Raw genomic sequence first — 25,754 nt, 5'->3', positions numbered from 1 at the left:
ATTGGAAGTGAGTTTGTGCGTCAGCAGCCCAGGGCTCCTCCCTGCTGAGGTGAAGGACACGAGTCCAGCCACAGCCCAGCGGTGCCCTGGAACAGCTTTCATTTCCATTCGCTGTTCTAGCAGAACACTGCCTCTGCTGTTCATCTCTAATTTGGAGTTCTCCTTAGGATCTTTTTACCTCTGTGGTCACTTCAGCTTCTATAAATGACCTGTGGCTGAAAGAACAGTACTAATTTGCTTGATTTATAGCTTTGTGATTAAGAAAATGAGGGGTTTTTTTTCCCCCTTAATCTCTGGGGGACAGGAAGTTGTGTTACAGTAGAAACTCTCTCCTTTTCTCCTAAAGAAATGATCCAAAAGTTAATTCTTTTTATCCCTCACAGGACCATCGATAAGTAAAGCCAGAAGTCTGGCCGCTCAGGAGCGATACAGAGGTACAGAGCGAGAGCAGCTTCTCAATTTCTAGCCCTCTCACGGGCTTCGGAGACTCTGCAGGTCAGTTGGTCGGTTCACCACTGGACAGCAGCTGCATTGTCAAGGCTCAGTTGAACCCTGAGTGCGAGCAGATGTCAGGCTATTTAACAGCAGCAGCTTCGGCCATAGCGCTTTTAAACTCAGGAACGCAGACTCTGCCTTGAAGCAGTATTACTGAGCTTGGAGGCAGCCCCAAGACGCTGGAGCGCCTTCCGGTTCTCCAGGAACGAAGCCTGGTTCTCGGGCAGGCAGAAGGGGACGCTGGGAAGGCTGCTATCTGCTCACTGACACTTTCTAAAGGCCAATCAATGCAGTGTTTCTCCTTTTGTAGGAGTAAGCCATCACACAAGTTCTATACCATATTTTTAGTAACATTTGAGGATGTCGTAGATATACTTTATTATAACATCTTGTAGTTTAAAGAGCTTTATTAACGCAATAAATTAACTTTGTACACATTTTATAGATATATAAAAAAAAAAACTAGCAAGTGACCTCAGAACGTCATAGGCCTCATTAGAGCTTGGTCTCCAAAAACCTGTTTGAAAAAAGCAACGTGTTCTTCACAATGTTCTCCTGTAAAGGAAAATACAGATTTAATCCGTTAGACAAGGCACGAAAGGAGGAAAACGAGAATGAACACTTTGCAGCTCCTAGATGTGGATACTGGGTTTTAACTTATTTTTCTTTCATAAAATACTTTGTTTTCCTAAGCTCTTGAGTTGTCGTCCTTTCCGTTTACCCAGCTCGTGCCATTACAGAACCTTTACAGCCCCCAGCAAACTGCCCTCTGCCCTGAGAGACGGGGGAGAAGCAGGGTGATCAGTAAATGCTGGGAGCCCTGAAGGAGTTACAGGTTCCTCCCCATCCTAAGGAAGAGGGTGCTTCAGATTTCAAAACTTTGGAGATAGATAGATAGATAAGAGTGATTAGCCAATGCTTTCTGCCTAAAACTAAAACATCAACAAGCCCCAGGCCGTTTACAACCCTCCGCAGCCATTTCCTATCTTGTTCCTGGTTCTTCAGCAAGGGCCATTCCAAGCCCAGATGTCAGACAAGAGCTGGGCCCAGACTACCCTGCCTTCCACCCTGACACCCCACTGCAGTTCCAGGGCAGAACTCCAGTTCCCTCAGCACCTTGAATCCACTCTTACTACAACAGGCTAAGGATTATGCGGGCTGGTACAAAATTTTGTTTTTTAAGAACTAACCCGAGAGTTCTCCAAACCAAAAGGCTTCTCGCCCCGCCCCCCCCCCCCGCCCCCGCCCCCGCCCCCCCCCCAGCTGCCAGTGCTCTCCTGCTACTGTCCGAGTCTGTGGTCGCCCCAGGTCTTTTCCCTGCAGCTATATTCTCACCTGGTGTGAAACTAGGGTTCCCTCGCAAGCGCTGGTTTCGCTGTTCAAAAAACCGGAATATAGTGTAGAAAAGCATGCGGTCTTCAGTCTGCTTTGCAGCATCTAAAAATTTTCGTGCAGAGATGTTGTCATGGCCACCAATGCCCCGGATAAACCTTAAGGCAGCTAACACTTGGTGTTTGGAAAGGAGAACTTCTACTATTTCATCATTTGCTGTGGAAAGTCGCTAGAAGTAAGGTAAAGAGAAATCCAGGTCAGTGCAAGCAATAGGAACACCCTTCTGTGGGGTTTAAAACTCTGCTGTATCAGAGTTACCTTCAACATGTCCAGAGACAGCTGATGAGCAGGAGGATAGAAACTTTCCAGGGAGAGCAGCAGACAAGCCTGGAAGACACATTTTCAGATTAGACTTGCCGTACGTCGAAAGGTCAAATTTTAAGTCACAGAAGTAAAAATTGGGTGGTACTTATTACCAAAGGCTTCGAGTCGCTGAGGACATGGTACTGCAGAAACTGGTGCAGCGTGTAGAAGAGGTTGTGCTGGACGAGCGTCTTGATGACAAGCTCGTGCAAATAATGCTGAGACAGAGACAGAAGGAGAGACGGTGTCCACGTCGCTCAACTACGACAGACTAGAGGCTCAGTATGCCGAGGACCACGGCTGCTCTAAGTGACGGGTGAAAGAACCCGACCCGGCCTGAAACTGACCATTCCACCTGAGAACATGGGGTCACGTGAGGAGGGTCACTGAGTCTGAGGCAGGTGTGCAGACTCTTGTGGCGTACGGAGAGTCATCTCAGTTAAGGTACCGACAGTGCTTTTACTTTAATAATCCCCTGCCCCTCTAACGTGGGACCACAGATGCTGGCTTGAAGGTACCTGTACTGTGATCTGAAACTGGTTCAGAGAGCGGATATATTCCATGAGCACGGCTACCACGAATTTCTGAGGCATCTCCTACAGAGGGGAAAAGTGTTCAGAACCAGAGTGGCAGAGGCGGCTCCGTGTAACAGCTCCTTGTTTATCTGCCCCCTTGCTTCCAGGGTTCTACTTGGCTGCTTTTGCACAAACCCCTCCAGAACCTCCCGGGTCGGGGATCATCTTTAGGCCTGAGCATTAGAAGCCAAACCATGAGCATTCAGTCCTCACCCAAGATAACCCGGTTACTCTAATCACATTCTGAGTTCTACTCATTTTCCTCAGTCCCCTTCAAATGAGATCTCTGTTTTGGGAATCTTCAGTCCAGAAGGGGCGGCGAGCCTCCCCTACCTTCTTCTCCGTAAACGCCGACAGGACGTGGGTGTACATGTCAGACTGGTCGACCACGGCCTGGGTGCGCGCTGGCCTCCTGAGGAGCGGGCCGCTCCGGCTCTGCCCCGCTTCCAGTGCCTGCACAATACATCACAAACGGGGACCTCAGTCGTCTTCCGGGAAATGGCGTGTTCGCAGTTAATCCAAAAAGACTGAACCCCTAGATGCTGTGAGCCTAAGACGTGAGCAGAGGATGACACTTATTTCATCACTTGGACAAAACTCTTTTTCCTGTGCTGGCCGGGGAGGAGTTTAGGAGGTCAGGAGATACACCAGTGTTCACGGATGAACTAAAAAGCCTAAGTCATAGTTTTATCGAGACTTTTTTTTTTTTTTTTTTTTTTTTAAATTTTTGGCTGCACCGCGCCTCATGCAGGGATCTTAGTTCCCCGACCAGGGATTGAACCTGCGCCCCCTGCAGTGGAAGCTCAGAGTCTTAACCACTGGACTGCCAGGGAGACTTTTGTTTTTTAACCTCTTAAAATAACTCCCTAATTTTATTAATCACAGACCATCTAGCATTTGGGTTATCCCTGAGTAGCTAAAGGGGACGGGCGTTCTGGGGTTTTTGTTATCGTTTAAAACCACTTCCATTTTTAGCCTTCAGACTAATCAGATTCTTGAAGTGAAATCATTCATTCCACTTGTCCTGAACTTCTTTCTAGCTTCAGAAGATACAATAAGAAACAGTACAGCAGACCCTGATAAGCCATGTTAATTTTTTCCAGCCCTTCACAACAAACACTTGAGCCTGCTATAGGAAAAGCACAGTGCTAATACTCAGTCATCACAGTCCTAAGGGGATCTTGACTGAATGCCAGGACACGCCTTATTTTTTATAGCTATTACATCCTCAGAGGAAAGGAAGAACAAGTGGCAAAATGATTATATTTCTGATTTACTGAGTCTAGGCTCTGGATTGGCAGAAAGACATATAAAATAACCAAACTGAGACTGATTTTCTTATCCATAAAATAAAGGCAGACCAAGGAGCTATCTACGTGTAAGATCAAACACTGATTAAAAACAACAAAAGAGGGCTTCCCTGGTGGTGCAGTGCTTAAGAATCCGCCTGCCAATGCAGGGGACACAGGTTCGATCCCTGGCCCGGGAAGATCCCACGTGCCGCGGAGCAGCTAAGCCCATGCTCTGGGCCGCAACTACTGAGCCTGCGCTCTAGAGCCCGTGCTCTGCAAACAAGAGAAGCCACCGCAATGAGAAGCCCGCGCACCGCAATGAAGAGTAGCCCCCGCTCGCTGCAACTAGAGGAAGCCCATGTGCAGCAACGAAGACCCAACACAGCCAAAAGAAAAAAATAATAATATTTTTAAAAAACAACAAAAGGGGCTTCCCTGGTGGCGCAGAGGTTGAGAATCTGCCTGCTAATGCAGGGGACACGGGTTCGGACCCTGGTCTGGGAAGATCCCACGTGCCGCGGAGCAACTAAGCCCGTGCGCCACAACTACTGAGCCTGCGCGTCCGGAGCCTGCGCTCCGCGACAAATGAGGCCGCAATAGTGAGAGGCCCGCACACCGCGATGAAGAGTGGCCCCCGCTTGCCACAACTAGAGAAAGCCCTCGCACAGAAACGAAGACCCAACACAACCAAAAATAAATATCAAAAAAAATAAATAAATAAAAGATTACTATTAATATATATATATATATATATATATATATATATATAAAAAAAACAACAAAAGAAGGTGAAGACATTAAGTAACGTTCAGCCTCTAGCTCATGGGACACAGGGACTCTGGATTTACGTTCCCCCTACGGCCGGCCACCTTGCCCTCTGGCACACAGGAAAACCTCAGTGGTGTCACTCTGTCAGAATCTTGCGTTATAATTACACAGACAAGATAACCCGGGGTGGGGTGGGGTGGGGTGGGGAGGAGGCCCTCATGACGTACATACAACTTACCAGCGTGTAACTCTGCTCGGCGTCCAGGTACTTCTTATACTCCTGGTTGAGTTTATCAAAAACAGTGGCTACCACAGGCAGCGTTGCTCTGTCTGACTCTGTCAACACTGGAAGGAGTCAAGGTTCACACATGTCGGCCAACCTTGCGTCAACTTTAGAACTTAAACACACTGTGAGAGAAATGACTCATTTCCGGGGGTCACCAGGGCATTCAGAGAAACGCTGTAGAGACCGGGGCCCAAGGGCACTCGCCAGCCCTTGCCGGTTACTAACGTAGCTACGGAGGGCGTCAGAAGATTCTCAAAGTAGGTATAAATGTCGTGAGTGACTTGGATTCTGAAAAAGGTTTGTTTTCAAGCTGGGGAGGGCAGCCTCTACCCTCATGTGTGCCCATGTTTAGGTCTGCTTTATTTAGTCTTTACCCAGGGAATGTGGAGACAAGTCATTTTGATACTGAGCAGCCTTTCCAGGGGGTTAAATAATCCACTTGTCACGGAGCCTACCGGCTGCAGACAAGATAAAAATGTGGCCCGTCTTCCGGTGGGCGGCACAGGCAGTGTCAGGAATCAGACCGCAGGGTGAGGACCCCACTTACTCTGCGAGCACACCGACAGGACGACGGTCTTGCATTCCCTTCTCTGGAGGAGGAAGTCCATGAGCCTTCCTTTATCTGGCAAGAGGTTTACTACGGGCTGAAGTTTCACTTGGAGGTTCCAGAGGTAACCTGGATTGAGAGGCAGCAAATTTAATAGTGGGACGCAAACCAAAACAAAAGCCCGAAAGCTGGTTCCCCTCAACATTCATGGGGGCAAGTGCTGCAAAGCACAGCCAGTGGCTGCTTCTCACACCAAAGCACAGGCTGCGATGTTCAGGACACGTCTGACGACAGTGGGAGTGGCAGCCAAAGCACCTCTGCGTGTCGGCTGACTCCTCACAGAGTGACTCCACGTGTACCCGCGGAGTGTCTACTGCATACAGACGGGCGACCCCTCCCCGCCCCTGGCCAACCCCCTTTGACCTGGAAGGGAGAACGGGTGTCTGCAGGGCACGGACTTCGGTCCTGGGCTCCGGTTTCTCCTGCTCTGGCTCATTAGTCAAAAGGCAATTCCTGAGGCTCCCAAAGGAGCTCCGTAACTCAGCCATCCACCAGCCCTGAACCTCCTGACACCCACACTGCCGGGCAGGCGGGCAGAGCCCTTCTCAACTGGGGTTCCAGAAGAGAAGAACCAAAGGCTTCACTGGAAATGATCTGAGTCACCCCTTTCCCAACCGTCCCAGGGCTGGCACCCCTCAAGACGGACGGGAGACCAGTCAGCAAGCACAGGTTTCTAACAGGGTGACCCCCACCCCAACCCACCTTGGCTCGCACTGATGATGATGTCAGGTTGAAAGACAATCCAGGATGAAGAATCTACACGTTATAGGAAATTCTAAACCAGGAAGAGATGAACACAAAAGGCAAACCCAGCCCCGATTAGCATCCTCCCACCCTGCTTGCTGAGGCCGCCCTAGGTGCCCGGCCCTCGACGGGAAGGAAACCCCACAGGCGCTTCCCACGACATTACTCACGCCTGACCGGGGGCTCGGACCACCCTTAGACCCCAGTGTAAGGAGAGGTGACAGCTCCCCTGTTGTGCCCGGCCAAGGCCTTCGGAAAGGATACAGAGTTTACACGGGATGGGGGACTGGCTGGTCACGGGAGCAGGACCTACAAAGAGAGAAGACGCGTGTGTGTGAGGGCTGGTGACACAGCCAGAAGGTGCTGCCGATACTGGGACGTAAAAGGTAACACTTAATACTTCCTTCAGTAAACGTTCATTCGACTGTAGTTAAACAACGAAGAAGTGAACTGTCGTGTCCCACTGATAACACCTATAAGGAGGAAGGGGGAAGTCGAGAACCATCCATGAAGATGTCTCGCCAAGGAGAAAGCAGGTCAAGGTTCAATTCACAGCGTTTTCTTTTTTACACACATGCACATTAAAGAACTGAGAAATTCACCTGGGTGATTCAGAATCAAATACTCAGATAATTCACTGAGACTATTTCAAATAAAGTGTTTTGTGGCTTAATTATCTAAATAATGAGCTCAATTCTCCACTGCACAGAGTAGGTCCAGGCAGAGATCCCACCTGGGAAGCAGAGCCCCCCCCCCCCATAAAACCCTCACGTGACAGGGACTCACAACTACCAGTGACATTGCTCGAGTGTGTATGTCTGTGGCGGAAGCCCGCTGTGACCTTGAGAAATGCAGCCTACAAACTGAACATGGACTATCCTAGTTCTGTTCCAACTACTCAGGTACAATCGGAAAATAGGTTTCAATCGGCAGGTTGGAAAAGGTGGTAATTTTCCACAGACCCCCCCCCCCCAGTAGAGGACAGGGCCAGACCAGACAAGCTGAGGCAAAGAACACTTGCATTTGGAACCTACGAGTGAGGGTCCTACACGTGGGCCTTGATTGGCTACCCATCACGTTGACTTAATGCACTCAGGTGAGAGCCAGGTGGCTTTGGTTTTGAAAGCCCCCCAGGTGATCCTAATGTGTAGCCAGCTCGAGAGCCACTGGTCGAACAGACCAAAACCAGAAGGGGAAACGAGGGAGGCTGGCTCTTCCCCAAGTTGCTGGTCTCGTCTTTCAAAATAGTCCAACAAGCTCTTCCTGACCTGCGACAGCGCACCTGTGACAGCACACCTGCGACAGCTCAGGGGGGCAAGATACAAAGATGCTACAAACCTGTGAGGGGCTTGGAGTCCAGCAGGAAAAACAAAAAGTCATTAACCACAAAAAACGCTTTGCCAGCCCACTCTAGAAGCCCAGAGATTCATGGACTCTTGAATTCTTATCAATCTCTCGCTCTTGTTTTAGCCACACCTGGCCTTTGCTTTATATAAACAGCCAATCAGAACCTGACTACCTTCTTACTGGTCCTAAACAACTGGAACAGAGCTGAAGGGCTGGAACGTTTAGAGTTGTTTTTGCCCCAATTCGCCAGCAGTTACCTTCATGCTGAGTGAGCAGCAGATACAAGCCAATCACTTGACACAATCTACTCTTTTAAACATCACTACCCTGGGAAAAGGAAGAAGCTGGAAAGAACGGAGAGGGCCAAAAGACCTAATCAAATGTGCAAACTACAGCTGACCCTCGAACAAGGCGGGTTAGAACTGCACGTATCCACTTATACAGGGATTTTTTTTTTTTTTTTTTCCTTGGCTGTGTTGGGTCTTCGTTGCGGTGCGCAGGCTTCTCATTGCAGTGGCTTCTCTTGTTTTGGAGCACGGGCTCTAGGCGCGCGGGCTTCAGCAGTTATGGCACGTGGGCTCCAGTAGTTGTGGCTCACGGGCTCTAGAGTGCAGGCTCAGTAGTTGTGGTGCACGGGCTTAGTTGCCCCGCAGCATGTGGGATCTTCCCGGACCAGGGCTCGAACCCGTGTCCCCTGCATTGGCAGGCGGATTCTCAACCACTGTGCCACACCTGGGAAGCCCAGGAATATTTTTCAACACTAAAAACCACTGTGGTTGGTTGAATCCTTGTATGCAGAACCTCGGCTATGGAGGGCTGACCATAAATTATATGTGGATTAACCCCACTGTTCAAGGTTCCACTGTAGCTTATTCTCAAACTCTGCTCAGCTTCTGGCTGATCTGGCAAGACTGGGCGGGCAGGCAGGAGGCAGTGCTCTTGCTAAACTATCACCCAGAGCCTGATCTGATTCTTCCCTGTGACAGGTACAAGGACATCCTGCCAGCAGGCGAGGCCGACACACCAAAGCTATCTGATGGGGATTCCTTTTAAGAAAACACTCCTCCCAGAGTTCCAAATGTGTACCATCTGACTACGGTTTACACACTGAAACTTCAACTAGCTTACTCTAGACTCCAGTCTCCTTGAAAAGAAGAGAATATGATTTGAGTTCTACCTTAAAATCGATTACATTGGGAAAAAGCAAAAGGAACCAAATGGTTTCTTTCCCTTTTTCTGAAATCCTGACCCTGTCTCTTCTCTGACTTCCTACTGCCACCTCTTCAGGTTGGAGGAGTGGTTCAGAATAACCTCAGAACCACAGCCTAAGTACTTACTGTGACCATCAGTCAAGGGAAAACGCAGTATTTATTATAATTATGATGCAGAATGTGAAAAAGATAAGGGAAAGTGATCCCAGGTTAAAATAACAGCCATAAGCAGCCAAATTTAACCTCAGGGCTACAGAGCACAGACCAACAGAAACGTCAAGGTCTTATTCAACATTAAAAAAAATCTTTGGGCTTCAATGTGTAATCACAACTCTCCATTTTAAAGCTCAAAGAAGAGAATCATTCTATTTTCTTCAAAGGAAGATTCTTCTCTCTTATAAAACACTTTTCACGGGACTTCCCTGGCGGTCCAGCGGTTAAGACTCTGCGTCTCCACTGCAGGGGGCGCAGGTTTGATCCCTGGTCAGGGAACTAAGATCCCACAGGACCAAAAAATTGAAAAACACTTTCATGAGAACACAATTTTAGCTTAAAGAATCAGCAGAAGTATCATTTAAAAAAACAAAACAAAAACCAAAATCACCCCTTGCAAAAGCAAACAGATCTGGGAAGCCCTTTATCTGCTCCCCCTTCCATGCACACACGGAGATTCCCTTTTACCTGCCACAGGGATCTGATAGGGCTGAATGGATCGAGCTGGAAGCACCGGGTGATGGAGGGTAACGGTGCCATCGAACTCCCCCCTCAGCTTGATATCAAATATCACTGATGTCTGAGGGGGAGAAAGACAAGACTGTGATACCAGCCCAGACAAACCACGGTTCCACCCGTCCCTCTCGTGACCTCACATCTGCTGTTTCGGATCAGCTGAAGGAGTCCCGTGCCTGCGTTCCACCCCTGCACGCTGGCTCTTATTTGAGGAGGAACCTGCTGGAACATCCCAGCTCTCTTGTACATGTCTACGGCTCTCGGAAGTATTCCTGGAATCTATGACATGCTGCCTCTGAAGAGCTCCAGTGACTTGAACAGATCTTTTTCACTTTAACTTGCAACATCTTTATTAGTTATCGATACGGGTATCACCAGCCTCCAGGAGGCAGAGGGAAGTGGCTTGTCTCCCACCAGACACCCAGCTGATGGGGTGGAAGCAGCAGGATCATTCTAGCTCTTTCTCTGCGGCCACAGAGCCTCAAAACCATCATCATCGACACTCACACAGGAAGTACAGGGCTCATGTGCTCACACAACACACTGGCTCGGCAGGGAATCCCCAGCTTAGATGATTCGACCAAATAATTGTTCCAAAGTCCAATCTCCTCACATGTGTTACTTTGTGAAACAGTTCTTAATTATGCTAATCAACTGGTAGGGTTTTCCTAAACCATCTAGAAATCCAAACCCATTTCCACCTGGAAGATCAAAACTTTGAGCATAAAAAGCACTTTCTCGTCTCTTTCAGAATATTGTATCCATTTTCACAGCTCCTTCAAGCAGGACCCCCCCCACCCCCCCCGCCCCACCCCAACTCATACCTCCGTGTCCTGATGATGAACCACCACCAGGTTGTCCACCACGTTCAGGGCGAACTTCCCTGTCCGGTTTAACTTCAATATGTGCATCTTTTTACAGGCGCCTTCTCTGTAGGACAACAGAAAGGTCAAAACAGAGATCGACAAGTTCTAATTCATATTTTACAATCGGAGAAGAGGGAAGAAAGCATTAAATATACCGTGGTAGGTGATATAGGACTACCTCCGCTCCAGTACTATTGGAGGTCCGCGAATGATGCCTCAGGAAGAGAACATATAGCTGTCCGTATCTAATCACAGAACAAAGAGACGTAAGTCATGCTGGCTGTTTGACGTCCCTCCATTCTAACTGCAGAGTGATAAGGCCATAGTTAAGTAAATTAAGAGATATTCACTTAATGGGGTATTTTGCAGCCAACAGAAATATTTACAAAGACAGTGCAGTTAGTTTAAAAAAAAAAAAAAAAAAAAAGCCTATTATAAAGTTAAGTGAAAAGGTGGGATGCAAAACTAAATATAGCTTGGGCTTCCCTGGTGGTGCAGTGGTTAAGAATCTGCCTGCCAGTTCAGGGAACACGGGTTTGAGCCCTGGTCCAGGAAGATCCCACATGCCGTGGAGCAACTAAGCCTGTGCGCCACAACTACTGAGCCTGTGCTCTACAGCCCATGAGCCACAACTACTGAAGCCTGTGCACCTAGAGCCCGTGCTCCGCAACAAGAGAAGCCACCGCAATGAGAAGCCCGCTCACCACAACTAGGGAAAGCCCACGTGCAGCAACGAAGACCCAACGCAGCCAAAAATAAAAAAAATTAAAAAAAAAAAAACAACTAAACTAAATATAGCTTGATCACAATATTTCAAAAGAAAAACACAAACTTCTGCAGAATGACTTATGAAGAATGTCCAAAACTACTGGAACGAAATACATGTTGTCAATAGCTGCCCTTGAGTAATATGCTAAGTCCATTTTCTTTTTAACTTTCTGTAATTTCCCAGTTTTATATAATGAGTACATTCCTTAATCACAGGAAAACATTATCACTCTTGATTTTTAAGCCTCAGCTGATAAATGTTGCCGTGACCAGTTCCTGCATGTACATTTGTATTCCAGGAGTTCACACTTTGCTGGGGCTGCCTCAGGGACAAGGAGGAGACTGGGGGAAGGGGTCTCCGCCTTTGCAAGGACTGTTCTCATTTTATCTTTTTCTAAACCAGGATGCCGCAGATTTCTTAAAAAAAAAAAAAAAGCATTCTAAATGCTAAAAAATTCTACTGTTTGGAAACCACTGTTTTAGGCCATAGAAGAATCACAAGTAATTTAGGAGCAAACTGTTTATATTTGTTGAATATGGGTATATAGGAGATCCTTTGTATCAGTTTCTATTTTTGTGTGTTTGATACTTTCATAATAAAGTTTTAAAATTTGAGATATCTGCATTTCCAAATGAAAATATACTTTCCTACATAAGTAATTCAGGTCTATATTTGTTAGATCAAAAATGTAAACTATGTTTTTCTTTAGAACAAGTATATTTTAGCTAAAAAATAATCTGTGATAAGCTTTGACTCACAGACTGAAAAGAAATTTCTAAAACTAAGAAACCTAAGAAATAAATCAGTTCAGTGTTCTCATTTTATCAGACTAGAATGGTGAAAAATTCCCTAAGATCACAAAGTCAATAAAATCAAAAAAGAATGTCAAGAAGATGACGGGCTTTCTACGTTCATAAGATCTGGGTACAAAGCAGGGAAGGCGGAGTCCTTATCATGTGTTCCAAGGCTACCGGAGCACGGGCAGCCCTGGAGTTCTTACAACATGCTTCTTCTATCATGATATCCCTGAAAGCAATTACGAGAAGGAATTCTCTCAAAGAACAGACATACATCGTCGCCATGGCAATGTCTCTCTCTGAGAGGCTCAGTTTAGTCGACTTAGGTGCAGCTGGTAATTCGATCTCAAACTTGGGCAGCTTTGACATAGTGCCAGCCTGTTTGGGGAAGAAAAAAGTTTTAAGAAAAGCTTATTAAACCCCCTCTGATGTTTTAGCACTCCCCACATCAAATCGTTGAGGATATACACGCACTATGTCTTTCCATCCTTTCCAGGGTCCCAGGGGCCTGTCCCCAGAAGGACTCATTCTCAGCGGTGACGGGATGGTACGGGGTGCCCTCTAGTGGTCGGAAGTGGCAAGGCTCTTGTTGGAGGAACGTGCCCCTTTGAATTCAGTTACCGGATCAGTTAGGATGTTAGAGGAACAAGGTAGGAGGGGAAATTTTTTTAAAGGGAAGCTGACTCTTACCCGGAAATAGAAGGGCTGCAGCACATTTCCAAGCACCGTGGTGGACAGCAGAATCACAGCACTCTCGGGACAGTACATGTACCAGTTCACATTGATGTTCTGGCTCTTGAGGAGTTTCAGATTCCGTTTCTCTGGTAACACCTGATGCAAAGTTCAAGAAACAGAGCCTTCATTTAAAAACGGCAAATGGGGAATTCCCTGGTCGTTCAGTGGTTAGGATTCCACGCCTCCGCTGCAGGGGACACGGGTTCAATCCCTGGTTGGGGAACTAAGATCCTGCATGCCACGTGGCTTGGCCAAAACAAACAAACACAACAGCAGAATGTCTGAAGACTGGGACTTCCCTGGTGGCACAGTGGTTGGGAATCCGCCTGCCAATGCAGGGGACACAGGTTCGAGCCCTGGTCTGGGAAGATCCCACATGCCGCGGAGCAACTAAGCCCGTGCGCTACAACTACCGAGCCTGCGCTCTAGAGCCCACGAGCCACAGCTACTGAGCCTGCGTGCCACAACTACTGAAGCTTGTGTGCCTAGAGCCTGTGCTCTGCAGCAGGAGAGGCCACCGCAATGAGAAACCAGCACACAGCAATGAAGAGCGGCCCCCGCTCGCCGCAACTGGAGAAAGCCCACGCGCAGCAATGAAGACCCAACGCAGCCATAAATTAAAAAAAAAAAAAAAAAAAAAAAGTCTTAAGACTGACACAGTAAATGAAGAAACTAATAAAAAGCAGAAGAAAAAGCCCAGTAGGTTAAACAGAAAAAAATAATCATTTTTACTTATCACAGCTACCATTTATCCAGGCCTGTGCTTAGCGCTATCCAAATCTTAGCTCATTTTCTCTCTCCACAACGCTGAGAGCTGGGCATCATTAGGCCAGTCTGAGGGGAGAACACAAGGCTCGGAGAGGCGCGGGGACCTGCCTCACCAGTGAGGGCCTAGGCAGCCCACTTCACTGCAGGGCAGGGCCGAGCCTCCTCATTCCCAGGCACCACCCACCAAAGGGCAGGGAGGAGCAGCATCCTCACTCGTCAGGGAAACGGTCAAAACAAACCCACGGCCCTGGAGCCACGTGTACCAGGTCAGGCACCACCCAGCCTGCAGGCTCCATCTGCGGCTGGGAGGGGCTCCCTTCTTCTAACAGACGTGTTCATGAGACTCCGCATGCGAACCTAGTATTTTATAATCAAGGCACGTTTAAAATGTACTCCCAATCTTCGGATACATCAAGGAACGCTGAGTAGAGCCCCAAGATGTTAATGCTCCCAGAACACTGCCCTGCAGAACAGACGTGGAAGTCGGGGTTGGGGGCGTGGCTTTCTCGATAATCCAGGTACAGTAAAATAAAGATGTGCTAGAGTCCTCTTTCTTTCTAACGTATTTCTTGAAGATCTGAAAACCATCTAGATGACGTGAATGTACACTTTTCTACTACTGAGAACAGAAAGCTATACTTTTAAATGACTGCCCCAGGGAAGCCTTCTGTAAAGCAAGCAGTCATTTCCTCGCTATCATAGGTACAAAATTCTATTTCCGTACGTATGGGATTCGTGTAGTTTTCCTTTCTTTCTGCTGGTCAGCTAAGGTTCTGATTACAGCCCTACAGCAAAGCACCACAACATTCACTTTGCACACTGTTACACAGGTGTGTCTCCTCCATTCGTACATTCTAAATTACACTGCTTTCGTTAGGGCAACAAAGTTAACACCTGAAAGAATACTAACACTCTCCACATTGGCTCCACTTAGAGATCTCAGAAGCTTTCCCAATAGGTCAGGCGGCTAGAACATATTAAAAGATAAAGAGAAAGGTGCAAAGTAAACAATCAGTAGACTGAAAAGGCAACCTACGGAACAGGAGAAAACATTTGCAAATCATCTATCTGATAAAGGGTTAATATCCAGACTATATGAAGAACTCCTACAACTCAACAACAAAAAGAAATAATCCAAATAACAAAGCACTTGAACAGACATTGTCCAGAGCACATGCACATGGCCAACAAGTCATGAAAAGTTGTTCAACATCACTAACCAGAGAAATGCAAATCAAAACCACCATGAGATACCATCTCACAACCAGCAGGATGACTGCTATCAATAAAACAGAAAACAACTAGTGTTGGTGGTGATGTGTAGAAACTGGAACCCTGTGCTCTGTTGGTGGGGATGTAAAATGGCATAACTGCCATTGGACACAGTATGGAAACAGTATGGTAAACCCTCAAAAATTAAAAATAGAATTACCATGTGATCCAACAATCCCATTTTAGGGGTATATACTCAAAAGAATTGAAAGCAGGGTCTCAAAGAGATACTTACACACTCGTGTTTATAGCAGCATTATTCACAATAGCCAAAAAAATGGAAGCAATCCAAGTGTCCATCAGTGGAAGAATGGATAAACAAAATGTGGTGTATGTTTAACAATGGAATATTATTCAGCCTTAAAAAGGAAGAAAATTCTGACACATGCTATAACATGGATAAACCTCGAGGACATTATGCTAAGTGAGATAAGACAGCAAGAAAAAGACAAACATTGTATGATTCCACTTATAGGAGGTAGAGGTCCTTAAAGCCGACAAATTCATAGAAACGGGGGGAAAACAGTGGTTACCACGGACTGGGAAAGGGGAAATGGGGGAGTTGTTGTTTAATAGGTACAGAGTTTCAGTTTTACAAGATGAAAGTTCTAGAGATCTGTTTCACTACAATGTGAATATATTTAACGCTAGTGAACTGTACACTTACCCCGGTAAATTTCATGTTATGTGCTTCTTATCACAATTAAAAAAAATTCTTTTTAAGAGGAAGAGGCAGTCCAAGAGGAAACACAAATGTACAATACACAAAAGATGCTTACCTAACTCGTAATGAAACATACAAATTAAAATGGCTTTCCACCTCTCAGATTGGCAAATGTCTACAGACTTATAACATTCAGTTCTGCTAAAGGTTTGGAAAATGGAGATTCCTACATTGCTAGTGAGAATGCAACTTCTAGAAGAAATATAGTGATATCTGTTCAGCTTTCTAGATGTTTGTACCTAGGCTATTTCCCTTCCAACAATTGCCTCAATACCTAAGAATATAAAACAATGGTTACAAACCATTTCACTGCTTGAAATCACTGTAGAATTGTTTGTAATCAGTAAAAAATGAAAACAAGCATGAAGTTCAACAGGAATTGGTTAAACTGTAGCAGGTCCATACAACAGAATACCAGCCAGAACAAATATGGAAAGACGTCTAACGGACAGCTATGCCCCAAAAAATAAATAAATAAATAAAGCCAGCCACAAGTTTATATACGATATAGCCATTTCTGTAAAATAAACAAATGTTGCTACCTGTGTAGGAATGAAATGTAGGAACATGCATCACATGGTTCATAATGGTTACATCTAGGGACTATGGGGGACTTTTACCTTCCATATATCTTGGTAACGTTTGAATGTTTTACAAAAAACATGTATTACTTGTAAATAGAAAAAAAGAATAAAAACCCAAACGAAAGACTAAAGCTCTGGAATCTCAAAGTATCTCTCTAGTGCTGAATTCAAAAGGCGGCCAAAACATGATCACAGACCTTTCTCTAGCACACGTTAAGTGATACAGTACCTGGTAAAATTCGATTCCTTGATCTGTGATGAAGACAATTTCAGTAGAACTGGTCCAGCAGAATCCTAGTATGTTGGCATTCTTGGTCTGAAAAGAATTGTAAAAGATTTTTTTTAATTAAAAGAAAAAAAAATGTATGTATAATTCTCTTCAAAAGCTTAAAATACCTTGTTGTTTGTATTGCTCTTTAATAAAAGTTACCGAGATTTGATTACTTATGAACAAATCAAACTTTCTTTTAAATACACCGTTCCCAGATTTTCACCTGTAACGCCTCACTGAAGCACTTGAATCTGAAGTCCTTCTCGTCAACACGACAGAGGGAAAGGCAACTGCCCAGCACTCACAGATACCAACCTCTACTTTAGGAATCAAAGGCCAGCTGACACTCTGAGTCAAACACATCATAAAAGCTGGCGTTATAAAAGTATAAAGGCCTAAAGATTCTCCGTGGCTCTTGCCCCAAATGGGGCTGGAGGCCTTGAGCCCCGTCCCAGGTCACGTGGTGATGAGCAGTGCCGGGAGCCGAAGGGCAGCTGGGCCATGGCCAGGGCTCTGCTGCACACAGAGGACCTGGAGCGCTGCCAGGGGCTCAGGCGTTTGCAGACAGGCCCCTCCCTTGCTGAGGGACCCACCTGGATCCCCAATCAGCAAAACCGTCACAAAAATGAAAAAGCTATACCCTATCCACTTGCACTTCTGCGGGTTTCCCGGGTGCCGCGATGCCCGCTGAGCTGAGCCCCCACCAGCCTAGTTCAGCATAGCCAGAAAATCTAATTAAAACGGATTAGAATCTCCACCGAGGGAAGGAAGGAAGGGAGGAGGGAAGAGGAAGGACACGAAGAGCACAAGTCGAGAAAAGAAAACATCGTCAGGAAAAAGGGAAAAAGAACTCCTTTTCCAAAAACCTCCAAAGAGGCTGCTATCGCCACCCAGCAGAGAAGGGCAGCGGCAACAGGAAGACAACAGCCACCAAGTGCTGACGTGGCTCGGTGTTCAGCATCCTGCATCCATTTAATTCTTCCAGCTCCATCTTACAGACGAAGAAACAGGCTTTAAAAACTTTAAGAAGTGTCCAAAGTCAGAGCCAACATGAGGCAGATCCCAGCATTCAAGCACAACCTGCTTCCAAGTTCGTGCTCTAAATTACCACGCTACCCTGCGCCTCTACCCCCGGAGTTAACGCTCACCAGCTGGGAAAGGATCAGGCCCATACCTTGCACTCCTGAGTGTACTCCAGCTGAGGACTATCCGGGGTAAAATTAGAAAAATCCTGGAAAACAAAAACACACACGAGGAGAAATGTGGATTGGGCAGCATACTGCCGACCTACTTTGGTATACAATGAGACAAGAGAAAAAGACAAATAAATTTAAGAAGTGATCAGAAAAAAAACCTGACAAAACCCAAAGACAGGGTTAAAATAAAAAGACTGATTTGGACAATCTGGCCCCTTAACAGCAGCAGGTCGACAATTCAATTTTTTTAAACGAGTTAATCCAAATACTGTTAGGGTTTAGAAACCGATTTTGAAAACTCACTCCTCAAATGGTTGATTTCAGAGAAATGGATTGCTGTATTTTACTAGGGGCTTTCCAAAAATTTTAGTAATTAATACTGACAGAAGGAAACAGGATTCTGCCTCCTTCCCGACGGCTTTTCCTCTACTCCATGAATGGCGATGGTGAAGATTTATGAAGACTAAAATGCCGACAGGCTGCTCCAGCTTTGAATATCTGCTCCTATTAGGTTGAGCATTCAAAGATGAGAGAAGTGAATAAATGGAGTTACTTGGGTAAGCTTAACTCACAAAGTCGCCAAAGATATGCTTCGTATAACCTATGGTGCTGGCTGTCAATCAATACAAAAGATACCTGAAGTTCCAACTTACTTTAAAAAAAGAAATTAAGTAAAAAATGACAAACTAACCCATAAGTATTTACCCATTTAAATGTCTTTCTCACCTTCAAGAATCCGAAAGCTCAAATACAACGCAGCATAACTACAGCTTCCATGACATTAAAATAATAAATGGTTCCTTTCATGCTGGAATTTTGCAATTCATTCTCTTCCAAATGTACTTCTAATGTCCTTTTCTTCATACTGTATTTAAAGATATGTCTTACCACGGTCTTTGAGGTCCTCTGAACAGCCAATATCTTATTTTCTAAGGAAAACTTAATGCACTTCACTTCTCCTTTGTCCTCCATTCTTTAAAAGAAGAAAGAGCAGATTATGAGTTACACTTCAAAACTGCATTCTAGCATCTATCATTTTGTGAAAAGAAAAAAGACAAGTTAAATATTCAGGAAGGGACTTCCCTGGTGGTGCAGTGGTTTAGAATCCGCCTGCCAATGCAGGGGACACGGGTTCGAGCCCTGGTCCAGGAAGATCCCACATGCCGCGGAGCAACTAAGCCCGTGCGCCACAGCTACCAAGCCTGTGCTCTACAGCCCACGAGCCACAACTACTGAAGCCCATGTGCCTAGAGCCCGTGCTCCACAACAGAAGCCACCGCAGTGAGAAGCTCATGCACCGCAACGAAGAGTAGCCCCCGCTCACTGCCAACTAGAGAAAGCCCGCGCATAGCAACGAAGACCCAACGCAGCCACACACACACACAAAAAATTCAGGAAGCAGCAAATCTTAGTTTAAAATTAAAACTATGTTTCTGAAGCTATCAGTAGGACCGCTTTTCAAACAACAAAGTCCAACTGGCAACGGGTGGCGGGAGAAATCGACAGAATTGCAGGTAACAAGCGACTGAGGTGTTGAGAACACTGCACTTTCACCTGAGCCTCCCTTTAGGCGTAACTAAGTCTAGACCCATGCAGTAACCTTCTCCACACAGCCGCCTTCCCTCTCCATCTCCCTCACAGCAGCACTTTCTTTTTTCTTTGAGATGCTGGCAGCTGTGAAATATTTATTTACTTACTTATTTTTGACTGAAGTACAGCAGTGCTTTTGAAAGGAGTCTACTCTTTGCCACCCAGTACCTAATGGGCTGCACCGCCAGGTGGGCTCCACCTCGGGTCTCACAACTGCCTCAATCGGACGTTACATGGGAAGTCAAGAAATGGACCACAGGGGAAACTCTCAGAGGAAAGGGGATGTTCACTGTCCTGACTGGTGATGGTTTCATGGATACACGTGTCGAAACTCATCAATGGCATATGTCAAATATATACAATTAATGATAATTAGACCACAATAAAGCTATTAAAAGTAAATAAGATGTTTTTTAAAAAGAGGGTTAAGTTCAGTATCTCCCCCCATCAAGCCTTCCTGAGCCCCTTAATCTGGATCATCATGGCCTCACCCTCACTTTCCACACCCAAGAGACCACCAAGTTTTACCCCAGACCTTCTTAACCAACCCTTGAGTGCCTATTGTTTGCTGGTCTACAGAGCCTTCAGGCTGGTCTTCCCCGCCCTGCTCCGATTATAGCAATTGTCTCTTAATGGGATCCCTGACTGACAGGCTCCCAATAATCAAGCTTCAAGGCTGCAACAGTGCGCCCTTTCCAAACATCGATCTCATCACGCCACGCCCCACCTTTACCTTCAGGAATGAGATAAAGCCCGAAATCCACAGCAGAATATAGCTGACTGCTGCCAGAGGTCACACCACCACCCACCCCTTCCCTGCATGAAACCTCATTTTCAGTCACACAGACTCGGAGTCCCCCCCAACACGGTGCCTGCATGCCTTCTTGTTCTCTCCATCCGGAAGCCTCTTCTCTTCTCTACCTAGAATCTTCTCTTTCAAGCCTCGCTCCACTCTGAGGCCTTCCCCCGCCTGGGCAGTGGTCTTCCCCAGGCGATACCAAGACAAATGTCCATCTCTTCTCTGTGGCCACATTCTGAACAGAGCACTACTACAGTACCTACCACAGTAAACAGTATGAGTCCACTCACCTGCCTCCCACACTAAATGTATGACTTTTCCAGAAGGGAGCCAAGCTAACTCAAAGCCTTCCCACACCTGGTGCCCAGCACAGGGGCTGCAATCAGTGTTTTCCAAACAAATGATGATCAAAGAAAAAGAGGCGGATTCATTTTCTGCTTCAAAAACTGTTTCCTATTTACACAAGCCAATTGTAAAGTGTAAAATGAGGGCCTACACTGCACTTTCACCTTCTGTAATCAAAAGAGTTAAGGTGACCAGATACTTTATCATCCAAACTGAGATATCTCTTAAAGTAAAAGAGGCTGCTATTCATTCCCCTTAAGTATAGTGGAAGCTGAGATTTTAATGCACTTTATTACATGGGAAACACTGACCTAGGAATCTCCTCCACCTCCCAAACGCTCTGCAAAGACCCTGGGCCGAAAGAGGAAATGAAGGCCCTCCTCTCAAGAAACCGGAAATAGGCACATCAACGCACTGATCGGCTAATTTCAAGTGCCAGGAAGTAGGTGCCCTGCGCTGGAGTATCTGGATCCCAAAATAACAGGGAAGGCCTCCACACATTCGCTCTGCAGGAGGTACTAAGATGTGCCACCAAGACTGCACAGCAGGTGTCTGCTTCCCTTTTTCTACAGACTAGGATATGCCCCACACTTCAGCCCTCTTAGGGGAGACAAGGACAAAATTTAAAACAATCTTCTGAATGAAAACAGAAAAACACCATTTTGTTTACATGCTGAAATATTCTGAAAACGTCAATACAATCATTACCTAAATGAGATGGGATTCCTGTCATCTGGGCCTTTAACTACCACTCCAGTAGCTCCACCGGATCGAACAGCAAAAACCTGAGAGGGAAAAGCAGCAACGTTTTAACGGCCCGAACTTTGAAAGGCTTTAGACACATATACCAACCTGCTACGATGATTTCTGCTACACCCTACCCTTGGTTCAACTAAACTAACGTGGCGCATAGCAAACTGCAGAGCCTTGGCGTCCACACGAATCTTCAGAAACAAGAGAGTAGAGACCAAAAAAGTCTCCCATTCCGAGAGCAGCCCGCCGAGCGAGGCTACAAGTTTTAATCCGTTTCGGCAAAGGCGCCGCCGCGGCACTTGCGCACACCCTGCTCCTCCGCCCCGCTGCCCCCCGCACCCCGCCCCTTTACAAAATTCCGAGAATAATGAAAATCTCAACGTCTAAATCTTTGAATGCAAAGGAAACTAATGACAAATACAGACAACAAAAGGAGCCGAGGAAACACCGGAGTGCTACCAGCTGACCACACCGGCCGAGGGGCTCGGCGTCGGCGCGGGGGCTGGGGTCCGCCCCGCTGTCACTTCGGGGGTGAAAGCCCCGGCCGCAGCGGAGCCTGGTCCCACAGGAAGGGACTGGCGCGGATCCCGCGCCCGCACGGCAGGAGAGGCCCCAGGCCTGGTCCCCGGGCTCCCGGCCCCAGCGCGCGGGACACCCGGGGTCACCGCGGGCGGCGGGCAGGGCGCGCCGGGCCGCGCGGGGGAGGAGGGCGCGGGCCTGCCCGCACCTGCTTGTTGGCCTCATCGAAGAAGACGCAGTTGACCGGGTTCGCCTTCTCGAAGTGCACCGGCCGCTCGCACAGCTCCAGGTAGTAGTCCTCCTCGCCCATGGCGGGCGCCGCAGCGGCGGCGGTGGGCCCGGGGGCGGCCGCCAGCGTGGAGCTGAGCGAGCGGCGCCCGGCGCTGGGAGTCCGGCCGTGCGGCGGCGGCGGCGATCTCGCGGGCGCTGAGGCCGCTTCCTGGTGCCACGCCCCCAGCCCTCCGGCACGTGACTCGCGGCGCCGGCCCCCTAGCCGCGGGGGTGGGGGCGGGGCGGGGCCCCCCCAGCGCCCGCCCCCCCCACCGGCCGAGACCACGGCCTGCTCTCCGCGAGAGGTTCCTCCCGTTTCCGGGAGGGCGGGGTCCCAGTGCGGCCCACCGGGCGGAGGGCGGAGGCGTGACCCGGAAGCCTGTCGGGTGCCGAGGGAGGGCGTCGGCGCCCTGGATTCCAGCTGCACCTTCGCTGACACGTTCCGGGCCTGGCTCCCACTCCGTTCCGGGAGGCTTGCTCAGGGCCGCGTGCTCGCGTGGGGCAAGGCTGCCCCCGGGTCTAGGGAAAGCTCATTCTTTCTCTTGGGAGGGCTTCTTGAGCCTGCCTCTGAGGGAGCTTAGTAAGGGAGAACAGTACTGTGGTCAGCACCTGGCTGCTGTGAGCTTGTAACAGGGAAACCTAGTTTAGCTTGCAGGTCTGAAAGCCTCTTTTGATGGCTTTGATAGTTGAGGGGGAGGGTGGGGGTAGGTGGGGGTAGCTCCTCATTCAAGAGATAGGAGAGATGGGAGGGAAGAAGGGAGGATCACGGATGACGCCCTAGGTGTCCATTCTCGACAACCAGGTGGATTTTGGCACCATTCTCCAAGATACAGAGGCTTGAGAAGTTGGCAGGGAAGTGGGGAAGATCAAGAGTTGGGTCTTCAACATGTGAATCCAAAGAGAAATGACAGCTAGACAGATGGATATATAGGTCTGAAGCTCATCAGAAGAGTGACAAAACTGGAGCTAGAAATTGGGAGTCATTGGAATATTTGAAGCGGTGGAATTGGGTGGGATCACCTGAGACAGGGACATAAAGGAAAACACACACACAACCAGCCTTTAGAGGCCAGGACCAGGAATCAGCAAAGGAGGACAAGCAGAGCCTGCCAGAGAAGTAGACAGAAAACCAGGGAGAGGGTTGTTTCTGGAGCTGAGTGTGTAGACTGTTTCAGGAAGCGGGTGCTGTCCGCTTTGACAAAGGCGCTGGGAAGTCGACCAGAGAGAGCACTGAAAATGTTCCCGAGCAGGACCCTACTGAGCCTTCCTGGGATAGACCCCCTCCCCCATATCCCCTACTGAAGCTCCTCTCTGAAGTACCCAGATAATAGTATCTCGTGCATACTTCCTGAGTTTTTCAGATGCTGCCCATCAATCTGAACAAAACACCTCTCATCAGGGTCCCCAGAGACCTCCATGTCACTATGTTCGTGAGATTTTTCAGTCATTGTATGTATTTCCCAGAAGCATTCAGTGCCTCTTAATCACCCCCTCACTCTCTTTAAACTTGGTTGATATTTATTTTTGTATTTATTTGATTATAATCTGTTCCTGTTGTACTGTGAGATCCGTGAGAGTAGGGGCTGTGTCATTTGTATCACAGTCTCTCAGCCGTTAACATCAGTAGCCTACTTCCTTATCTCCCCCTGGATGTTTCAAAGCACCTGGAAATCAACATCTCTAAAATAAAACTCCTGATCAACCCCCACCAGGGTGTTCTCTAAGGGTCCCCTATCCCAGTAAACGGCACTGTTACCGAATTGGTTGATGACCCACTCCAGGGTCCTAGCCCGGGTGAGACCCCTTGTCTTGACCACAGAGGTTCTTTTTCCAATCAGATTCGTGTAGCCAACAGTGAAACCGATGCTGAGACTGGAGCAGCACAAGCTTTATTCAATGGCCAGAGAATGGAGAAGCAAGAACCTAGTTTGCAAATCAACTTCTCAACCCAATTTGGGCAGAGACACCAAAAAATATAGAAGGGTTGAGGTAAAAGGGAGGGAATTGGAAAGAGTGGGAGGAATATTCATGAGTTATTCAAGAACAGGGGTCTTATTTGGACCCGGAACTGATGCAAATCTCCTTCTCAGTCCTTATGTGGGCTTTTCCGGTTGTTGTCATGGCAATTGTCAACTGTCTTGCTGCTGGTGGGCGTGGCATTTAGCTAACGTATTATCATGAGCAGGTAATGAGGCTCAAGGTCCACAGGAAGTCAAATCTGCCGCCATCTTGGGCCTAGTTGGTTCTAACCAGTTGTTTTTTTTCTCTTTGCAGCTTTCTCCTGAAACTCAGGTACGAGTAATTGGTTTCTTGTCGAGGGAGGGGCAGGGGTGTGATTCTGGGCTAACAGCCTTGGTAACAGCACCTCCATCCGTCCAGTTGCACAAGCCAAGAAGCTGGACTCTTCCTGGTCACTTCCCCCTCTCTCACCATCTCCATGCCTTAACACCAACAGGCCATCACTTAGGAATGAGAAAAGTTTGGAGATTGAAGGGGCTCCCAAGGGAACCCAGGCTTCTCCACAGAAGAGCATATTTTGAACACAACTCCCACAGGAATGTTGGCCAAACACAAGCAAGGGAGGCAGTAGTGCACTGTGTTGGCAGCAGCGGGTGGGGGGCTGGGGGATGAGGGTTGCTCTGAAAAGACTGTCGTGTCTCTTTGACTCTGGGCATCTTACCCCTTTTCCCTGAGAGGTAGCTGCAGTCGATTATGGCAGATTTTTGCTCCTGACAGACAACGAGGCTTAATTTTTGTGCAGCTTACCTTGGGTCTGCAAGCAGCATTGAGATCTGCCCGGCTGTGGGCAAGAGGCCCAGGAACACAGTGATCTCGACCGTGGCTGTGGCCCGGGAAATGCTGAGCACGTGGGCAGCCACTGCAGGCCACACAGAATCCAGAGGATCCAGAAATGCCCTGGGCAAACCAAGTCTTTGCCTCTCCATCTCTTTCAGTCGCAAACTTATTTTTTTCTGTAGAGTTCAGCATTAAAGACAATTTGAATATTTGTCGCATACTCATATAGGATTCCCTATTCTTCCCAGATTAAAAAAAGTTATCTTTTCATTGGGAAACAACAAGACTCTTTAAAAATGGACCAGCATGGGCTTCCCTGGTGGCGCAGTGGTTGAGAATCTGCCTGCTAATGCAGGGCACACGGGTTCGAGCCCTGGTCTGGGAAGATCCCACATGCCGCGGAGCGACTGGACCCGTGAGCCACAATTACTGAGCCTGCGCGTCTGGAGCCTGTGCTCCGCAACAAGAGGCCACGATAGTGAGAGGCCCGCGCACCGCGATGAAGAGTGGCCCCCGCTTGCCACAACTAGAGAAAGCCCTCGCACAGAAACGAAGACCCAACACAGCCATAAATAAATAAACAAATAAATAAATTAAATTAAAAGCATAAATAATAACATATTAAAAAAAAAAAAAAATGGACCAGCAGACATTTCTAGAGTTTTGAGGCTCCACATGTTACTGGGACTCAAATCTGTTAAGTACCCAGCATCAGCTTGGAAATCACCATGAATGAGGGGCCAGCATTAGAATCGGGAGAGTCTTCTTTGTCTTGCGTCCCCTCACCCCCACACCTGATAATTACTTCTGTTACCAGAAAGTTCTTTCCGTGACTTTCCTTTGTTACTTAGGTAAATGTTTCCTTCCTCATTTCAGTTATTTGTGTAACAGTTTGTTTGCGTTGTTTCTTTTAAAGATTAAATTGAAGAAGGGATGCAAAGCTCTACCTCC

General features: G+C 47.5%; 2 protein-coding genes across 2 annotated transcripts in view; one reads left to right on the top strand and one right to left on the bottom strand.

Moving 5' to 3' along the window:
- NPC1 (NPC intracellular cholesterol transporter 1) overlaps positions 1 to 1,187 on the top strand; it is a 48,623-nt gene extending 47,436 nt beyond the window's left edge. The window contains exon 25 of the mRNA XM_068563687.1: positions 384 to 1,187. Coding sequence (XP_068419788.1) covers positions 384 to 466 — 83 coding nt within the window. The 3' untranslated portion in view covers positions 467 to 1,187. The remainder of the gene's footprint in view (positions 1 to 383) is intronic.
- RMC1 (regulator of MON1-CCZ1) lies at positions 885 to 22,151 on the bottom strand. Its single transcript, XM_068563688.1, has 20 exons — positions 21,946 to 22,151; positions 21,174 to 21,250; positions 18,620 to 18,704; positions 17,710 to 17,766; positions 16,494 to 16,580; positions 12,872 to 13,012; positions 12,456 to 12,559; positions 10,771 to 10,860; positions 10,574 to 10,679; positions 9,702 to 9,813; positions 6,727 to 6,771; positions 6,421 to 6,474; positions 5,659 to 5,787; positions 5,064 to 5,170; positions 3,099 to 3,218; positions 2,709 to 2,786; positions 2,304 to 2,408; positions 2,146 to 2,214; positions 1,831 to 2,056; positions 885 to 1,050 (listed from the first exon to the last, which is right to left on the bottom strand). Exons 1-20 carry the CDS (start codon positions 22,045 to 22,047, stop codon positions 971 to 973), a joined length of 1,974 nt encoding a protein of 657 aa, XP_068419789.1. The 5' UTR covers positions 22,048 to 22,151; the 3' UTR covers positions 885 to 970.
- Positions 22,152 to 25,754: the final 3,603 nt, after the last annotated feature.

This window comes from Eschrichtius robustus, chromosome 14 (genome assembly GCF_028021215.1).
Source record: "Eschrichtius robustus isolate mEscRob2 chromosome 14, mEscRob2.pri, whole genome shotgun sequence".
Classification (NCBI taxonomy): Eukaryota; Metazoa; Chordata; class Mammalia; order Artiodactyla; family Eschrichtiidae; genus Eschrichtius; species Eschrichtius robustus.
Note: the sequence above shows the minus strand (reverse complement) of the source record. Positions and strands in the feature narration are given on the sequence as shown.

Excerpts from the sequence above, each read along its gene's own strand:
- RMC1 (XM_068563688.1), bottom strand. The coding sequence starts at position 22,047 with ATGGGCGAGGAGGACTACTACCTGGAGCTGTGCGAGCGGCCGGTGCAC. Across the intron at positions 9,814-10,573 it reads TTCATCATCAGGACACGGAG|ACATCAGTGATATTTGATAT; the intron begins GTATGAGTTGGG and ends TCTCCCCCTCAG. Across the intron at positions 1,051-1,830 it reads GAACCCTAGTTTCACACCAG|GAGAACATTGTGAAGAACAC; the intron begins GTGAGAATATAG and ends TTTCCTTTACAG.